The sequence below is a fragment of the Neopsephotus bourkii genome, unplaced genomic scaffold, assembly GCF_033783945.1.
Source record: "Neopsephotus bourkii isolate Nb327-2 ecotype Australia unplaced genomic scaffold, CSIRO-AGI_Nbou_v1 NB_384, whole genome shotgun sequence".
NCBI lineage: Eukaryota > Metazoa > Chordata > Aves > Psittaciformes > Psittacidae > Neopsephotus > Neopsephotus bourkii.
This window is the reverse complement of record NW_026900889.1, coordinates 1601083-1621137: the sequence shown is the minus strand read 5'-3', so window position 1 is coordinate 1621137 and position 20055 is coordinate 1601083. Positions and strand designations below refer to the sequence as shown.

General features: G+C 52.8%; 1 protein-coding gene across 1 annotated transcript in view; it reads right to left on the bottom strand.

Annotated features, from left to right (window-relative positions):
- Nucleotides 1–11840: 11840 nt before the first annotated feature.
- The window catches only part of HS3ST6 (heparan sulfate-glucosamine 3-sulfotransferase 6), a 32373-nt gene continuing 24158 nt past the window's right edge, over nucleotides 11841–20055 (bottom strand). Inside the window, exon 2 of the mRNA XM_061349045.1 lies at nucleotides 11841–13243. Within this exon, the coding sequence (XP_061205029.1) occupies nucleotides 12625–13243 (619 nt within the window). The 3' untranslated portion in view covers nucleotides 11841–12624. The remainder of the gene's footprint in view (nucleotides 13244–20055) is intronic.

The window sequence follows — 20055 nt, the reverse complement described above, 5'->3', positions numbered from 1 at the left end:
CAAGACAGGCAAAACCGGGCAGAGCTGAACAGGAAACCTCCCTTCTTATTGACCTCCCCTGCAGCTTGCCCCTTGAAGCTGGGGGGCTCTTGATGCCTCACTTTGGTAGATCTTCTTCTATTAAAATGTACAAGGGAAGATGCAACCTGTCAGCCAGTTCCCCAGTGCCACCCCTCATCCCCATCTGCCTGGGAGTTAGTGCAGCCAAAGGCTGGAAGCACCCAGAGGCTCTTCCCATGGGCTGACAGCAGCTACCAGAGGGAGCAACCCCTTGCTACAGCACAGACACAGTGCAGGGCCCCCACCAGCCCCAGTGTGAGCTGCACCAGCCTTGAGCATCCTCCAGCACCACAGGGATCCTGCAGCAGAGAGCAGCAACTTCCCATTCAGGGACCCACAAGCATCCCATGTTCTCTCCATCCTTCCAATCCCCTCTTCCAAGAGGTCATATATATGCAGTTGCCAGCAAAGGTCCATAAAAGGGCTTACATCTAGCAAAGGTTTCCAGAGACTGAGCAGGACATTTAGAAGATGTACCTGCCAGGAAGGACTGACAGTAGTCAGTGGGGAGTGTGGCCATCTCCCATCCCTCACCACCACCAGCACAGCACTCAGTGCCATCGCCCTCCTTATAGGGTCTAGGCATACAGCAAAGCCAGCAATGACACCAGAGGGGCAAAAACCACACCAGTACCCAAAGTAATGTGGACTAAACCCAACAGGGTCAGGTCTGCAGAGCACTGAGGCAGGATCATCCCAAACCAAGACTCATGGTGAGCCTGGCTTGCCCTTATGGAGCCTTTCAGCATCCCACAGCCTCAGCCCTGCCGTGTGCAGTTACTGCCAAATCAATATCTGCATCTTCCTGGTAAGTAATTGTGTCAGTGGGATGTTAATGGTGCACAGTGCTCGTGGTGTCAAGTCAAGGCTTTTTTTGACAAAGCAAAGTCATTCATTTTCCTCCCCCTTTCCCCCCGCAAGCCATCCCAAATGCACAAAATGGGCTCCAGACCCACCTCCTACAAGGAAATGAGAACCAGCCCCAGAGGATCACCCAGCAAGAAGCCTCTGTTCAGAGATCTGACGCCTCTTCAAAGACAGAGGAGCAAATGTGCTCCTACCTCCACTGATTTATGAAGAACGTCTGCGTCACCGATGCAGGGGAAACGCTTAAACACTACCAGAGGGGACAGGAATCGAGCTCTCGCTGCCTGTGTTTTGGGGTTACACTCAATAGCCCCTCTATTATAGTTTGCTTTCATATAATTCAATCTATATTGAATTTTAAAACAAAACAACCTAGAGACTGCAGCCCATGCTGCTGGGTTACATGCTCACTAGCAAAACACACACCAGTGTCACCGCTGGGAGCATCCGACGACAGGCAGGATGTGCCAAAAGGGGCTCTTGAATCGCATGTGGCAGCAGCCGGCCTGGGACCATGTTCCCATGTGCAATGGGATGCAGGGAAAGCAGGTGGCTGGCAGGAAACAGCCAATGCCACCTCGGCTGGAGCAAAGCCAGAGCCATGGGTACCCCAGAAAGGCAGGAAAGGCTGGATGAAGTGAAGAGCACAGGCCAGGAGCGTTGTCTGAAGCCACTGTTTCTCTCCTTCCTCCCCCTCTGTGTTGAAAACTCTGGGTGTAAATTGTTCTAAGTTATCTCTGTTTGGTTTTAATTTCTGCTGATGCCCCAGTGTTATTTATGCCCTTGAAATATAGCCCTAGGCACATGTACAGCGTTGCGGTCATGAAATACAGCCCGCTGCATATAGTATTTATTGATCAGAGCACTAAATAAGTCCAACAAGCACAACTCATCCAAGTGAGCAGAGGACACTGCTGGAGACTGCCCATCTGCCAGGGCTGGCAGGATTGCACCAGCAGCACAGGCTGATGGAGCTGCACCTCAAGTGCTCTTTGCCATCCCAAATGAAGCCAAGAGAGCCAGTGCAGCTCTTGGCTGGCACAAGGCTCCCAGTTAGGGTGGCCAGCATTGCAGGGACATCCCTGCGGTCATGGGATGCTCCCTGCTCATGCCAGAAGGGCAGTGACAGACAAAAAGCGACTGCTTGACTGCATCCAAGCAGGAGAAGAGACACCAAGGGACATGCAACCACCCAGGGAGCTGGATCCCCACAGCACCCTCAGCACCATGCACTCCAGGAGGCTACTGCTAGAAACAAAAGCTCTCTGCAAGGGTCTTTTGTTGGGTTGATTTGACCATGCTTGAGGAGAAGGGGAAGGCAGCACATAACAGCCCTGTGTACAAGCAATTGCTTGATTAACATAGTTAATGTCTGTGAAATTTATTCAGTGTCTGAATTCTTGCACTTCTTCCAGGGGAAAGGCACCAGGGGACTCCGATACTGCTGTCCACACAGAACTGTGTCTCTCAGCTGTCCCAAGTACTTCATAGAATCATAGAATGGTTTGGGTTGGAAGAGACATTAAAGATCATCCAGTTCCAACCCCAATTTCCCTGGAAGCCCTCCCTGTCCTGCAGCAAGAAGAGAGACTGGGAAAGTCAAGCACAAGGCTGGCTAGATTTAGTGTTGCTACACTGAGAGTCATTTATCTTAGCTCAAAGGTGAACCCACACCATCCTCAAGGACAGGAGCTTAACAAGCACAGTAGGAAGACCTGAACTGGATCTTGACCTGGTCTAAATCACACAGCTGCACTGAACCGAACAAGGCTGATTTATGCCAGCAAGAAGCCAGTCTCTCGGCTCAAATTCATGCCCAGCTCCTACAGCCACAGCATTGCTGGAGCTGCCTGTCCGCACCAAGCAGAGCCCAGCACAACCAGCAGCCCAGCACAGAGCCATGACATGACACCAACACTCAGACTCCATGGAACACTCACACCAATACATTGTATTGACTTCAGCAAGCAGCTTTAAGAGCCTGAGCATAAAATAAAGACCCTCAGAAGGGGATGTGCTGCAGCAGACCCTCCCCTGGGTTTCACAGGGCTGCCCATCACCACAAGATACTGAGCATCTGAAACACAGCCTGGTTTTAGGAGAGACCCTCAACACCATGTGATACATACAGGATTGTCCCAGTGGGCCCTCATGGGCAGCTCCTCCTGGCTTTGCTGCAAAAACATCACCTCCCAGAGAAGATAGTCTTGCATCAAACTCATGCCTCAGCCATGAAGCCAGTCTTGGAGAAGATCCCAAATATCAGGGACCGGAGCAGGTTACAAGGGAGCAGCAGAGCTGTGAAACCTGTGGATTGCTGCAGCATCCTCACACCCTCTGCTAGCACAGGGGCCCTGCACCTTGCAGCCTCCCCACTTGGGTGTGTGACAGGACTGTTGCAGTCACATCTCCAGTGATGCTGCAGCTCTGGCCCTGCTGTTCCCAGTTCATCTCAGGGCAGTGTTTCTGAGCGGGATGGAACACACACAGCACAAAAGGGCGCTTTCACCAGCTCTGCTCCCTTGTACCCTGGGGCAAGTGTGATACCCTGGCGCCTCTCACCAGGGGACAGCGCCTCCAGCTTAGCTGGACACTGCCCTAGAGAACATGGGCACAGCATGAGGCAGCCTGGAGACCAAAATAGCATAAGCTGTGGGATAGCTTTGCTTCCAGCCAAGGCCCCTACATTACCTTGCTGTCTGTGCTCACTGGGGCCTTTTGCTTTCTCAGGCTCCCTCCAAATCCTTTCATGCTCCACAGACACAGAGAGAGACGGCAACAGATACCCACTGACCTTCAAACACTGTCCTCAAGCTTGGTACCTGCTCCTTTCCACCACCAAGGAACCTTCCACAGCCCCAAGGAGCCCCAGCATCATCTACCTGCTGCAAAATACCCCAACTCACTTCCAGGGCTGAACACAAAGCCCCCACTGCCAGACATCCCCATGCACACAGCATCAGTGCGGGGACCAGCACCCACCATGTTCCCCATCACCCCAAACCCTACAGATACTGAGCAGAGCCACTTCACCTTGGCCCACTCCCTGCGTAGGAGCTGGTTGCCAAGCTCTGACTTGGATCTAGCGACAGACTTTTGTGCTTTGGCTCATGGATCCTGAAAACAAGAGCTTTAATCATTGCTTGCTTTTCTGCGCCAAGAACCAAAATTGTCTTGTTAAATACAGTAAGTGATCAGTGCTCGCAGTAAAGAACATTTCAATGAGTGCTTGTGTGGGTAATTATTTCAGGCTTGCCTCTCTTCCCCTCTTGAGAAAAATTACGGAATGTGGAAATTATTGCAAAGCCTCTCCGGACATGGAATGGTTTCTGCTGCTCACAGGCGCTTGCTCTGGGCACTGCTGCAGCCTGTGCCTACATCTGGTTGTACATCACCCTGCTCACCAACAGCACCAGTGCCTGGGCAGCCTGCACCAGGATCACATCCTCCATAAGGGGGTACACAGGTGGCCCTTAGCTCAGACAGGTCCAAATAGGAGCCAGGCTGAGAGAGCTGGGCTGGGTCAGCCTGGAGAAGAGAAGGCTCCTTAAGAGGAGACCTTAGAGCAGCTCCAGTGCCTAAAGGGGCTGCAGGAAACCTGGAGAGGGGCTTGGGACAAGGGCCTGTAGGGACAGGCCAAGGGGAATGGCTTGAACCTGCCAGAGGGGAGACTGAGCTGAGCTCTCAGGCAGAAGCTCTTCCCTGTGAGGGTGCTGAGGCGCTGGCACAGGGTGCCCAGAGAAGCTGTGGCTGCCCCATCCCTGGCAGTGCTCAAGGCCAGGTTGGACACAGGGGCTTGGAGCAAGCTGCTCCAGTGGAAGGGGTCCCTGCCTGTGGCAGGGGTTGGAGCTGGATGGGCTTTAAGATCCCTTCCAACACAAACCAGGCTGGGATTCTATGACTGGGTGTAAGGATGGGGAGCTCTCTGCACTCACAGAGGGCAGAAATGAGCTCCAGAGTGAAGGCATTTGCCCACCAGCCAGCTGGGCACATAAACCTGCACAGAGGTGTTTATGCTGAAACTACCCAGGGACTTGTTCTGCCTTTTTAAGCTTCATCTGCTCACCCAAATCCTCCTGGAGCTTTTCCCTCCTTCATCCCATGCACCTCACCAAGACTGCCTTGTACAGTATCCTCTTGGAGGCGAGAGCAGAGATTCCCACTGGCTGCTAGGGGTGTGCTGGGGTGTGCTGTTCCTGCTTCACTGGGAGAGTTATTAGTGTAATGAAGGGGAAGAAGGTACCCCATGAATCACTGGCACACCGGGATGTTGTGATGCTCTGTAAATAATCCAGGGATCTGATATTATCAGGATTTAAGCTCTCTCATTAGGTTTAAGCTCTGGTAGCAAGGATGGGGATACAGGCTGGGGGTGCTGCATGTCCCATCCGTGCTGAGGCTGTCTGCAAGGGCAGGCGATGTGTTTGCAGATGGAGGTTATTCCCTCTCTTCCCGCTCCCCCATGGATGGGCTTTCCCAGCATTTCCAGGCTCAGCGGAAATCTGTGGGTGCCAAACCCTGCTGTGGAGCGTGCTGCGTGTGGAGCTGCCTGTGTTTAAAAGCCAGTTTTGTGTGCTTCTCTCTAACCTTAACCCTTTCTCCAAGCATGAGTGCAAACTGCTGCTGATCCTGCCTGGGGTTTCTCTCCTCCTCCTGCTGAGGTTTCAGCCACCAGCTGCATTTGCAGAGGAGGAGATGATGCAAACCTGGCTGCGAGTGGGCTGGGGGCATTTTGCTCAAAGGGAAATATCCCCCTTTTCCAGAAAGACATTCCCTGGAACAGGCAACATCACTGCAGTCTGCTCTCTTGGTCCCTTCAAAGCTGGGCTGAGTGACGGCATGGCTGAGCAGCATCCTCCTCTGAGCGTGAGGGTCCCCACCGTGTCAACTCCATTGACACTGTTGGTGCCATGGCTCCCTTGGCTTCCACAGCACTCTTATATTTGGAAAGAATCATAATAAAAGCTAAAAGGCAACTTGAACAGTGCAATATTAGAGAGGGCTGGAAGAGAAGTGCTGGGAGAAAAAGGTTCCTGCCCAGGGCCGGGGCACAGCTCAGGGTGCCAAGCACAGACCCATGGCTGCAATCAGGGATTCCACTGGAGCAGCTTGCTCCAAGCCCCTGTGTCCAACCTGGCCTTGAGCACTGCCAGGGATGGGGCAGCCACAGCTTCTCTGGGCACCCTGTGCCAGCGCCTCAACACCCTCACAGGGAAGAGCTTCTGCCTAAGAGCTCAGCTCAGTCTCCCCTCGGGCAGGTTCAAGCCATTCCCCTTGGCCTGTCCTTACAGGCCCTTGTCCCAAGCCCTCTCCAGGCTTTCTGTACCCCTTTAGGTATTGAAAGGCTGCTCTAAGGTCTCCCCTTAAGGAGCCTTCTCTTTGCCCCACTCTTCGGAAGGCGTGGGGGGACCCATCACCCGCGCACAGGGCTGACAGGAAGGGAGTCATTCCTGAGGAGCATTGCTTCTAAACCACTCCAATATGGCAAGGCAATGCTAACCAGCTGGGAAAACGCTTTAAAAGACCCTTAATTAAAGGCTGGCTGTTGCACAAGCTCCTTTCCCATCCCCACCAGGAGAGTTTCCCAGTTTCCCGGCCCCTCTCCCGCTGCCCTCCATCCCTCACACTTTCTTTCCCGCTGGCATCTGCCAGCAGCATGCTGCGGCTGCTGCGGGGTGTCTCTGCAGCAATCAGCCCCTGCTGTCACATGGCAGTTTGCACTCAGAGCAAAAGGGGGGGAGGAAAGTGGGTAATGCTCTCCCTGTTGGCTTTCAGGCGAGGCTGGAGGCTGCAGCTGCCTGTGTGGATGATGGTGATGGGGCAAAGCATCATCTGGTCCTGGTCTAAACCATCCCTCACCAGCTACAGTGAATTAGGGCTGAATCAGACCCTCCAGCACCATTACTCACCCCTAACATTGGCCTTCACCTAATGAGCTGTGGTACCTCTCAGTGCCCTGCCACAAGCCAGCTGCGAAGCCTTCATCCATCCATCCATCCCCCTGCTCCTCCTTCCCACTCTGTGTGTCCATGCCCTCCAGGGAAGGAGCAGCAGTGGCAGTGCCCCATCCCATGTGTCTCCTTCTACCCCATACCAGGCAATGGGGGTACATGATTAAGGTCTGGGGCTCGCCTCCTGCCAGGGGAAAGCTTGCCAAAAAGGTCCCAATTTCTCCTCTCTATTGATATAAAGTGATTAATTATGTGAGGCAGTGTTGCTGTTTCTAATCAAAAGAAACTAAAATCAGAGCTGTCGCCTCAGCCAAGGGAAGTGCTGAGCTTGTGCAAGGGTGCACAGCCCATGGGGCAGCTCTGCGGGGCTGTGCTGCTCCCAGCCAGGATTCAGCCCCCTCACACAAGCACAATCACTGCTCTTGGAGTGGGCAAAAAGGATGCTGCGAGCGAAGGGGACATTCTTCTTCCTGACCACATCTGTCGCAGCACGTCAGTGAGCCCACGTAGGATGGGGACAACCCCATGCACACAGAGGGGGTGAGCAGAGCATTCCAAACCACCCCTGCAAGTGAGTTAAACCTGCACAGGAGGATGCTGAGACTGGCATCCCTTCTCCTCCAGAAGCCACATCTGCTTGAGCGCTCAGGCAAGATTGAAGACCTGAACAGAGAAGCACCTTGCATTTCCAAAACGGGTCAAAGAAGACTTTTTTTGCACCAAGGAATGCAAATAAACTTGGCAGAGCTGGTTTCCTCCCAGCAGCCGCATCACTTGCACGTCTTCCACATCTGCTTTAGGGAGTCACAGTGTTTGGAGGCAGCAGGGGGGACCCCTGCAGTGAGGGCCCTCAGAGCCACCCTCGCAGTGGGGACCCAGCAGCAGCGTGCCCTGTCCCGGTTCAGACAGGTATTTATCCCAGCAGGATGCTCACAAATAACTCATTTGGTTCATTATTTCAGTAATTACTATTTCCCTGCAGCACCCTGCTGCTGCTCACAGGCTTCCAGAGCACACAGGAGGAGCTTAGCTTACCCCAACCACATTGAACCAGTGAACAACCTCACCCAGCATCAGGGCAGAGGTTGAACCACAACAGCCCAGCTTGCTCCTGCGTTAGACACAAGCACCATGTACTCTGTTTTCTTCCTTACATTAATGTACCCCAGGGCTGCCTACACCTGATGGTGGTTATTTGTGCCCACATATGGGATCCAGCCCATGCTCTACATGACTTGGAAGGCACCACCGGGCACATGGTTGCAATTACAGCAGCCTCTCCCTCAGCGTGGGCATTTTCTTGTCTATTGGGGAATATGGCAGTTAGTTTGTGTATGGAGATGGGAACCAGAGCAGAAGCCACTGGAGCTGGTGCTGCTCAAGGGCTGTGCATGGTGCCAAAGGGCTTGGTGGGAAGGCAGGACACTGCAAGGAGACACTCATGTCCCTCATAAGGGCTCTCTCCTCTGTGCTGGCTGGGAAGCAAGGCCACCACAGGGTACCCTGAGGCAAGAAGCAGCATGGCTCTGAGCATCCTCAAGCATTGGATAAGCAGGGATTTGCAGGTTATCACTGGGAAGCACAGCAGTCTCCTGAAGGCCACCAACACACACCAAAGAAGCACCAGTGACCCTGGGGAGAAGCATTATTGCACCATGGGACAGACAAAGCTCCTCTTGGACCCCCCAAGCACAAATACCAGATACCATGAGGTGCTCCAGCACCCTCAGACACTCTCTGAGCACCACTGCACACAACCACAATGCTCCAACCCAGACTGGCCCTAGAGCCCCCACAAACAGCACAATGGATGCCCGACATCCCCAGCAGCACCCCCACATCCCCTTACCAGCCAGCTCCTGCTCCCAAATCAGGACAGCACTCCAGAACTCCAGGAAGGATTTAGCCTCCCATCTCCCTGCATTTATAGCCTGCAGATGCCCCACACACCCCAGCAGCACGAGCTCCACCTGAAGACACTGCAGCAGGCAGGGAATGGGGATGGATAGGGTGTTTCCAGGGCAAATGTGGCTTCCCCTGTTCTAAAACGTTCCAAAGCACTTTAAGATGAAATGTGTAATTGCAAGTCAGCCCTGCTGCTCTCCTGCAGACCTAAACAGAGGCAGGGGAGGTTTAATGTCTTCCTTTTGGACCTTTTTTTCTCCCCTCCTATGTTTGTTCTTTCCCTTCTGTCCTAAATTTGGTATAAAAGAAAAAGGAGTAAATAAAAGCTTTGGAAAGCTCTTGCAACCCTGCTCTTCCTGGCTTATGGAAAGGGAGGCCCAGGGCACAGGAACCACAAGGGTTTGGATATCTGGATTCTCAAAACAAGAATAGGGTTAGAAATGGAAACTTTGGTTAACCAAGATGGGGCTGAAAACTTCATTCCACACTTGGCAGCAACACTGGGTCTCCATCATCCTCTTCTCAGGCACTTCCCCCATGTATCCTGGTGCCCCAAAGGCCTCTTGCCATTGTCCTCTGGGTAAGCAGATGTGGGCACACGAGTGCCCAAACTCTTGGGAGCTCCTTTAGGAACAATTCCCCAGGGAAGCACATGGGGATTGGGTGCTCACCTGAGTTTTAAGCACGTTCCCAGCAGCCTGGGGGTAAACATCACCTTCCGGGTTTGGGATTCTTATCAATCCGAGGTAGATGCAATAAGAAAGACCTAAAAGCATCCATATGGGACTGTGTCCCCCCCCCAGCACTCACAGGCACACAGAAGACATCTCAGCATCATCTGTTTAGAACTTTATTTCCTTGTGCAGAAAGACACAGGGTGATGCCTGTCCCTGAGCCTCTGGCACTGCTTCAGAACAATTCCTGTCCCTATAACACCTCCCATGTACTGGGGTGAGACCCCCAAATCCTGCCTGCACCCAGCAGCAGCAGCCCCAAAGCTGGGGTCCATGGGCTGACACTGATGAATACAAAACCCACTGGAAATTGGGGTTCAGTTTAGGTTTCCCTATGAGCCCCACTGCCTGTTATCAGGGAAAGGGGTCCTGAATATGTTCCATCAAAGAACCTACAATAAGGAGGCGGTTTCTTTTCCTTGGTAGTCCTGAGCTCTCAGTGAGATGGCATAAGAGCCGTGTGGTGCCTCCATGACACCTTCAGTACATCAGTTGCTGATTTTTCCTGAATCTAGGGGTTTCATTAGGTGGATGAGGCAGTGATGGCAACGGTGGCTTCTGCTCTGCATAGACATGAGAAACACATGATGCACTAGCACACTATGGGATCTCAGTTGGGGTGGTGAAGGGAACCTACCTGACCTTGGGGAACAAAGCATCTTAGTGGAGCTTCAAACCACCACTGCTCCAGCAATGCCCACCCTTCCTTTGGCTGGAAGCACATCAGTCCTCTTGAGAACACCAGAAACAACCCAAAACTCTGCCATGGTGGGCATAAGGACATAGCCCTGTGCTTGATCTCCGAGGAAGAGCCTGGAGATTCCATCTTCCCCCTTCCTACCCCAAGCCGCTTTTATTGTCTTGATCTAATGAAGTGCAGACTTCACCTGGACAGACCCATAAGTGGCTCCTCTCGGAGGCAATGAATACAAATACTTGACCTCATGAGCTGCGGGGCAGCAATTAGTTTAAGCAGGGGGTTTGTGTAACACTTCAAAAGTCTTAATACTTGCGGTCAGCCCCGGCACCGTATTTGCCAGAACCTATTGAGTAGTCTTAATGAGTCTGCAAAGCAAGCTTTCAATACATTTTGGGTCGCTTCAGATGCTTTAAATGGCATAGTCTATATGGTATTGTGCAGCTTTAGAAAGGCCCGGGCTTTAAAAAAGTATGGGTCCCTTTCACAGGGCAGACAGAAACCATCTTTAGAGCCGGGACCCTTAACGTTTTGCATATCAATATGGCTGGGGCTGAATGCAGTCACTCAGCTGAGAAATAGGATCACTATCAGCGCTTCCAGGCTTTCACAGGCACTTGGGAAACTTTAAAGCCCTTGGTGGGGAATAATTTGGTCGAATGTCGTGGCTGGAAACAAAACCTAAACAAGCGGAGCGCAGTCCATCATGCGGAGCTGCCAGCACTGGGGACAACGGGCTCCAGCCACTCCACATCCAGCCCCCAGCGGGGCCATGGCCTGGGCACTCGCAGTCCCAGGGGGGACCCTGCAATGGGCATGGGGTGCTGAGCCCACCCTTCATCGCTCAGAGGGCTCTGGGATCTTAATCAGTAGAAACAGCCCTGATTTCATCCCTTCTTATTATTCCTTTATAATATCCCAGTTTCTTAACACTGGCCATAAAGACACCTGGCGCTGGCACCACAGTGGTGGCATCTGTGTCTGTCCCTGTGCCCCTCACACACACGTAGACCAACACCATGATGCTCTGAAACAAGCAACTGTTTGCATTTAACTCCAACATCATGTTAAGCCCATCCCTGCACATCACTTGTCCCAGGGGATGAATAGAACAAATGTGTTCAAACTCAGCAATAGCCTGGAGCATCAATACAGAAAATGTGTCACCTCTGAGGGGCACAAAGGAGGGACATGGGAGCAGGGAGAACTGTGTGGGATAAATCACATTGTGCTGGTGTAAAACCACCCTGGAGCTGGGAGGAAAGGGGCTAGTGCCTGTTGTGCGTCCTGGGAGAAGTGGTACCCACCATCTCCATCACCCATGACAGCAACAGCAAGGAGGGGAGGTGATAGCACACCTAGCAGGACAGGCCTGGTTGGATGGCCAGCTTTGGGATGTCTGCTTTGGGATGCTGCACGATATAAGAAATCACAGCCAAAGTGTATTTGTGAACAATACAGAGCCTGAGGGCCCTTGAAAACATGTAATTAGCTAATTAAAGAGACAAATACAAGTCACTAATAAGATATTAGAGGTAATTAAATGTTTTCCTCATCTTTAATTAGGGGAAAAGTAGTTAACTCAGATTAAACTAATTTCTGCACCCTCCCGTGTTGGCTCTTCTATGGCTGCAGGTTTCAAAATGTATTGTGATTATTGAACTGAAAGGTCAGAGACTGGGGTTTTGCCTGCTTTGCTTGGGTGAATTAGAGAGAAGCAGGGAATTTCATCTTCAGGGTTAGAAGTGCCCTGCTTTATCATGTGGGTTACTCCAGGAACATAAGAAAGTATGTGATATACAACTCCCTCTCCCTATGCAAGGTCTCTCCCTAAACCCAGACCTGGCATTTGCTCAAATCTACTGCCTCTAATTGCTTTTCTTAACTAAGGAAACTCCTGCAGACTGTTCTCTGTCTGCAAATCATACCCCACACATGGGGTCTGCCCCTCGGCCAGCCTCACCCACTGCCCCACATGCCCCAGAGCCCAACTGCTTCTCAAAGCTTCTATTGTGGATGGCAGAGGTGTCATCCCCACGCACACACATACCCCCATCCACACACTTACATGCTCCCACTCACCAGCCAGAATGGTCACAGCTAATAGAGATGAGCACGATTTATATGGAAGAATATTTAATCTGGTCAGGGAGGGGAGAAGGGGCATCTGTGATTTTATTCTTTAAATATTTCTCTCTACTCCAGAAGGGTCCATTTCTCACCAGAAAAGGTCCAATATAAATTAGAACGAAGGAGGTTGCTGGTGGGGTGGCCACGGGCATCCCTGGACCATGCCGGCCACGAGCATCCCTGCACCAGGGCAGCCACGAGCATCCCTGGACTGCGATCCTGGCTCCCCACACTGCTGGGCAGACCAGGTCCCACCGTGGCAGCCTGCCCTACGGATGGCTCAGTCCCAGCCAAAGTCCTGCCCTGTCATCTGATAAAACTTCATGTTGAAGGGTCTGTAAAACTCCCGCAGGCGCTGGACCACCTGCACGTCGATTTTGGGATGCGGCCGCCCCTTGGATTTCCCCAGGCAGCGGGGCTTGCTGCTGCCCTCCGGCTTCTTCAGGCAAGGAAAGCCCTTGGTCTCATTAAAATAGAAGTGTTTGTCCGTCACCACCCTCTTGAGACCCAGGAAGTCCTGCACACGGCCCATCTCCCCAGCCGGGTCACTGACGAGCCTCTCCCCACTGACAAAGAGGAACTTGGAGAGGGGGAAGTACTGGAGCCAGTTATCCAGGTGCTTGGCGTAGATCCCGATCCTCACCGCGCTCCAGCTGGTGTCGATCAGTCCCGTGCTGATGTTTTTGAAGGCCAGGGCCTGGAAGCTGGGGATGGTGGGGTTTTTGGACAGTGTCTGTGTGTAGTCCGAGATGGCGCGGGTGACCGGGTTCCGCACCACCACGATCAGCTTGGTGTCCCGGGACATGTTGTAGATGCGCCTGGGGGCCTCCTTGGTGACGAAGTAGCTGGGGGTCTTCTCCATGGTGATCTGCCCCTCCAGTGTGCGCGGCATCAGGCTCCTGGGGAGAGAAAGAGACATGGTCAGGGCTCAAAGCATAGATGCTCTGCTGTGATGGGAACACACAGGAGCGAGCCCCAAAACGCAGCTAGGAATGACCAAGGGTCTCCAATCACAACCACCTCTCTCCTTCCCCTCCTGACAGTCAGCAGCACTGCCTTGTCACATCCCATCAGTCACCTCCTCATCTTCAAAAGCCTTTGAGGAGCCCCCATAGCTGGGTCTCTCCTTTCTGCTCACCTTGTCTCAGCCTCCCCACCAGGGTCTGTCCCCAGTAAGGGACTCCCTGTCACTGCCCCTCCAGCAGCACCATCCAGAGGGCATTTGCAGGCAGTTGGTCCCCATCAACCTCCTTCCCAACCCTGGAAATACCCCCTGCTTCTTCCTCCTCACCCCAGTGAGTTACACACATACGTTTTGGGATGGGGCTGGTTTCATCCCATCCCACCATGTCCCAGAGGTGCCAACGCATCACATCGGGTTGCAAAGATGAAGATCTCACTATGGGGTGCGCATCTTCAGGCTAAGCCGAAGTGAGAGCTGGGGATGGTGATGCCCACCAGGGCTCCCACCTCCTTCGCCTCCAGCCAGCAAGCAGTTAAGGCCAGAAAAAGACTGTTTCCTTCTTTACAAAGAGGCAGAAAACCCTGTCAGGGCCCAGCACGGTGCTGGGTAGAGCTCACTGCCCTGATTGTTCCCTCCTGCACTTTAATGAGGCGTTAATTGCCGGAGAAATTACCCAGCCCTGAGGAGAGCCAGGGGCTGCAGAACAGGTCCCTGCTGTCACCAGCACAGGCACCTGCCCCAGAGCCCTTCATGGGCAGGGGCACCTTCCACTAGAGCAGGTTGCTGAAATACACATAATACATAGAAAGAATAAGAGTGGCTTTTTGCTCCTAGCTAGGGCTTTAGTTAGCAGATGGCAGAGCACTTTAACCCAGCAGGCAAGGGCTGGTTTACAACGGGAAACAGAGGCACCAAGTGATGGCATGGCTTGTGAAGGAGCTGCTGTCTAAACGCCTGTATTCATCCAGCCAGCAAACACCCACTGTCCTGGCCCAAGATCACTTGTATGGGGCAGCAAACACACAGGGATCCAACTCAAGCGGTTCTATACCTGAAAGGATCATAGGATGAGCATCAAGGATACTAACTGTGACAAGGCCAGGTTGGACACAGGGGCTTGGAGCAAGCTGCTCTAGTGGAAGGTGGCCCTGCCCATGGCAGGGGTTGGAACTGGAGGAGCTTTAAGGCCCCTCTCAACCCAAACCAGGCTGGGATTTTATGTTAAAATTAAGCCAATAAAAATCACGTCTAACTGAGATGTTTCACTTGACCAGAAGGAGAGAGCTGGGACCGGACACTGTTTCCTACAAGGATTTTCCAGTTTGCCTCAACTTGGAAGAATTCTGGTTTTAAAACACAAGATGCCCACTGGGGCTGCTTCAGCCTGTGTCCCTTAGGGTTTACAGGAAAGGAGAGGGGCATCCCCCTGACCCATGCATCCCTCTCCCTCACCTAGTGAGGGGCTTAATGGTGCTTATTCAAGGCCAACCTGACACACAAAAGGCAGGGAGAGCTGCAAAACCCTGCTTAGGGAATGGTGGCAGAGCAAGAGGATGAGGATGAGGATGAGGATGAGGATGAGGATGAGGATGAGGATGAGGATGAGGATGGACCTTCCCACCTGGGTCCCACAGCAGGGCCAGCTCTTGGCAGCAGCACAGGGGTTTTTAGTGGTCCCCATCCCATGCTCCATCCCACAGCAGGAGGGGACCGGCCACACCACAGCCGGGGCTGAGCTGTGGGGAAGCCAAGGCTCTGCCCAGCCCCATCTGTTCCTTATGTAATGGGAAAAGGCTTGAGGTTTCTGGGATTTTTCCCCTGGACGCAGGAAAGAACACTTTATTAAAAGCATTTGCTGGGCCCCGCACAGCTCCCTCCCCCAGACAAGAGGCAAAAGCCACTTGTGGCTTTCCCCCCTCTTTTTTCCTTCTATGTTTTTGGGCAGTGCCACTGTTTTCAGAGCCTGTGATGCCCGGGCAGGCGAGATGCCCTGCGGGGTATGTGCATCCCAAGGCAGCAAAGGTGTTTTCCCATCCTTTCCATCACCTTTCCTCACTGCCCCATATAACTGTGCTCATAGAGGCACTGACTGTGGGCATTGGAAGCATTCAAGGCCAGGTTGGATGGGGCTTGGAGCAACCTGCTCTAGTGGAAGGTGGGGTTGGAACTGGATGAGCTTTAAGGTCCCTTCAACCCAAACCACTCCCTGATTCAATGATTCCCACTGGGAAGCACCTTCCCAAACCAGGATCAAGCTCTTACAGCCGCATCCCCTGCCAGGAACAAAGCAAACCCAACAGGACATCTCTGAACACAGCTCCTAGCACCCTTCCAAGCCAGCTTAGTGTGTTTAGCACTAAATACATCAAGAAACCTGGCACAGGGGTTGCCAGGCTGCTCCAGGCAGCTCCTCTGGGTGGTTTGTTGAGGAATTTCTGCAGTGCTTCCCTGGTCCTTTCCATCCTTTTCCAACCCTATTCCATGTCTCGATGATTCTGGAACACTGGGATTTCTGCACAGCAAAACAGCTCCTTGCAATAAAACGTTTATTAGCCAGCCCTTGGGATGACGCGATTTGGGATCCCAGAGAGTCCACATGAAACTGCTTTTCCTCAAGCTGTGCTGCACAGCCCAGCACTGGTTGTACCCGAGCTCAGGAATGCAGGGCTGTGCCCAGCTTTGGTACAAGGCGATGGTTTGGGTTTGCTGCCGTTGCCATCACGGTGTTCCCAAGGACACAAACCAGAACGACGGGAGCCAGATGCCTCAGTAAAAGGGGTCAGTAAGAGCCATTTCACCCTGCCTGTTCCTTACTGCAGAGGGACAAGGGCCAGGGTGAGTCCCATGGTGTTGGAACCATCCCTAGGGGGTCTGTGGGGTGGAGGGACCTCCTGGATCCTCACAGGTAACGCTGCAGCCATCAGTACCAGCATCTTCCCTGCCCTCATCCTGCTGACCAAGGGCTTGTCAGCACACACCAACTGCACCTCCTGTAATTAAAGCAAACCACAGCATCCTTGGCTTAATTAAAATGTCATTAGAACACAATCTTTAATAAAAGCCCATGGTGGGGCAGGGATTCCCAACTCCGCTGGAGCTGCAGTGGGCAGTTCCTGTGCGTGGGAGCTGTGATGGGGGGCAGAGACCTTCCTCCCCACTAACACAGCCTCATGTCCCCAACCAGGGAGAGCAATAGGGCAGTGATGTCCCATGGACCCCAAGGCTGGTTCATCAGAGCCATAAGCTCTGCAAACCAGTGCTTACATGCACCCTCAGAGAGGTTTTGCTTTAAACTCTTGGATAACTCCACCTCCACCGACCAGAGGAGCTGGATCCCAGCATCACCCCAGTACCACATCACAGCAGCAGCCTCCCAGCAGTTATACTGCAACACCTCCTCTTCCTCAGCAGCTCAGTCACTCCCAGCCACTTGCAAGTAATTGCAGTCGTTCACATTTTCATTAACTCCTTAATACTTCCCCCTAAATGACCCCAGTTAATTATTGATGACCCCAGTCTCCCTCCAGATCTGCCTTAAACTGGCAAGGAGCAGGCCAGGCTGCTGCAGGCCCCACTTTAGCACTGGAAACTGTAATTAAATTCACAGTTAATTCTTAAGAGAAAGCATTGGGAATGCTGAGCATCACCTACATGACACTGCAGGGTGGGGATGGCGCCTCAGAAACCTTGGAGGGGAAGCGTACTTCAATGTATGCTCCATGTGCCCCAGAGGAAGGATAAAACTCTTTTACCTTCCTATTAAGCTGATCCATTTCAATTTTAATAAGTAGTAAATCCACTATTTGAGAGGCATCAGAGATGGGGTTTCCTACAGAGATATCCAATGTGAGAGAAAACAGCAAAATCATAGAGAGGGATGGAAAATGTCTAAATTTCCACACCATTTGACCAAGTTTTCCTTTCAATGCACCCAGGGTGAACCCTCCTCATGCTCCCCCCATCCTCCAGGCTGTGGTCACCTCCTGCTCTGCACTGGCTGCTGTAGCCATGCACCGAGGGCTGAGCCAGCAAGTCTGCAGCATCCCCTTATTGCTTCCAACCCAGATGCAATCCAAGGGATTCTGGAGCTCTCCAGGACATTCCCTCTATTATAATCAGTGGGAATTTGCACATTTGCTGTGCTCCCAGGGGCCCTCATTTAGATGAATTACCTCCTCTGCAGAGGTAGCAAGGTGCGGTATCTTACAGCCCTGAATGAAAATGCAGAGAGCTGCATGAAATAATCAATAATCAAAGCAAACTTCCAAAAATTGGGATGACAAAACTTTCCAGGCTCGGTCAGTTCAGGATTTCTGGCATGATTTTGTTGCAGATGAAGGAGAGCTCCTCCCAGCATCAAGCTGAGAGCATGCAGTAATGGATGTGCCCATCAGAGGACAACCTCAGTGATAAAGTCTCCAGCCCAAGGGCATCCCTGTGTTAGCACCCACCTGCATTAGCATATGGGATAATCCATGATTCATCCCCCAAAACACACCAGCATCATTGGGAACATGAAGAGAGGCCCCAAACCCCCAGTTAACCACAGGGTGACGGAATCCATCCAGATCAGGGCTTGCAGGCTCTATGGTATCACTAAAAGTGGAATAGGAAAGAGGGGGGAAAGCCTCTCCATTATTATTAAACACCCCAAGCGCTGACAAAACCAGCCCCAACAAAAGCCAGCGAGAGGCCAGGGGGGTTCTGCTGCAGGGGATATGGTTGAGAGCTTTCTGCAGGACCAAAGAGGCTCTTTCAAGGCGATGAGGGGACAAAACCAGCCAAATGAGGGGGCAAACCCCAGCTTAGCTCCGCTTGCCCAGCCCAGCCTTGCCTGGGCAGGGGACACCCATCAGCACCCGGTTCCAAGGCACCTCCTCTCTCAAGGCAGGGTGAGAGGCTGCCCAGGACGGGGCTCAATGCGGGACAGGGCCCTTTTTGTGTAAATGTAAAACAGTTTGGAACCAGGAGAGGGGGACAAGGCTTGGGACAGATTTATCCTCTCCCAGCAGACACCCGGTACCACCCGGATCTGCATATGAATCGCCCCAACAGGCTTATCTCACCCAGCGGGACAAGGCTGCCTTTGTGGCTGCACGGCAGCTATGAAGTTGTTAAACTGGAACCAGTTGTGTAGGCTTTTAGATACCGGCCTTTCCCTTCCAGTCAGGGAAAAGAGCAGCACCTTTGCTGGGAAGCAAGGGGTGAGAAAGCAGCAAGGGGGATAGGATGTCCAGAGGGATAAATCCAGCCTTGTGTCCCTGCTCGCTGCTCTCCCAAAGGGATGCTGGACCCCAAAGCAGGGTGGGAGATGTGTGGGCAGCCTGGTTTACCCCCCACCCCGGTCCCCTCCATCACCTCCTCTTCCACCAGGGTATCCGTTGAACCACAGCACAAAGCATGGAAGGCTGAACTCACCATCAGGCCGCCCAGGAGCAAATTAGGCCGTGTTCCTTTTTATCCCTAATTACTGTGCTATTCCCTGTCTCCTTCCCTGCTGCCCCTTTGGCTACGGCAGCAGGTCCAGGCAGAGCCCCCAGCTCCATCCCAGACCTGTCTCCATTAGTTTTGCTTCTTTCACCATTCAAACCTGTGCAAATGAGGCCAGGGCTTCCCAGTCAGGCCTGGCCAGGAGCTAATTGGCTTTAAGCAGGGAAACCTGAATATGGTAATGCTAGCAGGAACAGCCTGTGATGCTCTGGGAAGGGGAGCCAAGCCTCGGCTCCTCCGTGGGCTGGCTCTGAGACACGTCAATTAACAACAAGGAAGATCATTTATTAATGCTCCTTTGCACCCCCCTGCCCTTTGCTCCTCATTAGGGCTTGTACATGCAACATCCCAGTGGTTTGCCAGGTCCTGCACAGCCCCATTCCCAGCTGGAGCATCCCTGCGCATCCCTAGATATCTCCTCCTGACCCTAAGCAGCCTCTGGCTAAGGCCATGGCTGGAAGGTCTCCAGCCAACACAAGGCACCCAGAGCTCTCCCAGTGACAGACCACAGGGAATGAGGTCCCTGGGCTGGGATTCAGGTGGCAAAAGAAGCTCAGAGGAGAAGGAAGATGTGATGGGTTGGGAGGTACCACTGGACAGGGCTGTTCCCTATGGGCTCCGAGCACACCAGAGCCTTCAGCAGCTGCTTTGTCCTGCTGAAGACATGGGCTGCAAAGCAGGAGGGTTTGTTGGGGGGGTTCAGGAAGGGCCAGGAGCAGAAGAGCTTTGTGTTTAACTTAACATAAAGATCTGGTTGATGTGGAGCAGGGAAAGGGGAGAAGCTGGAGCCAGCATTAGCATTTCTAATGGAGTGGCTCTTTCACAAGCCACCCGATACCCAGTTTTTAGCCTTGATAAGAACTGTCTGCTTTATCTTTCTATAAAGCCACCCAGCCCCTGCGTACCCCAAGTGCCCAGCCCCAGCAGGAAGGTGGGAAAAAGGCTGGTCTCCCCCAACAGCACAGGGCATTGCACCCTTTCCTGCTCCTGCTCTGACCCAGACCCGCTCCCCTCCACTGCCTGTCATTTGCATCACGATCGTGCTCATGTTTATGGCTGGGGTTGCAATTATGGGCAGCTCAAAGCCCCGAAGGTTTTTCCCTTTGCATGGTTATTCCAGTGGGGTCATTAAGGCCAAAAGGCTCCCGGTGAATGCACAGAACAGCATATGATTATGAGGAGTAGAAATCAGAGTTAATAAGGGAGCTGCTCCTTCCCTGCTCGGGAGGGACAGCACTGGAGGAAGGGGGTGTTTGG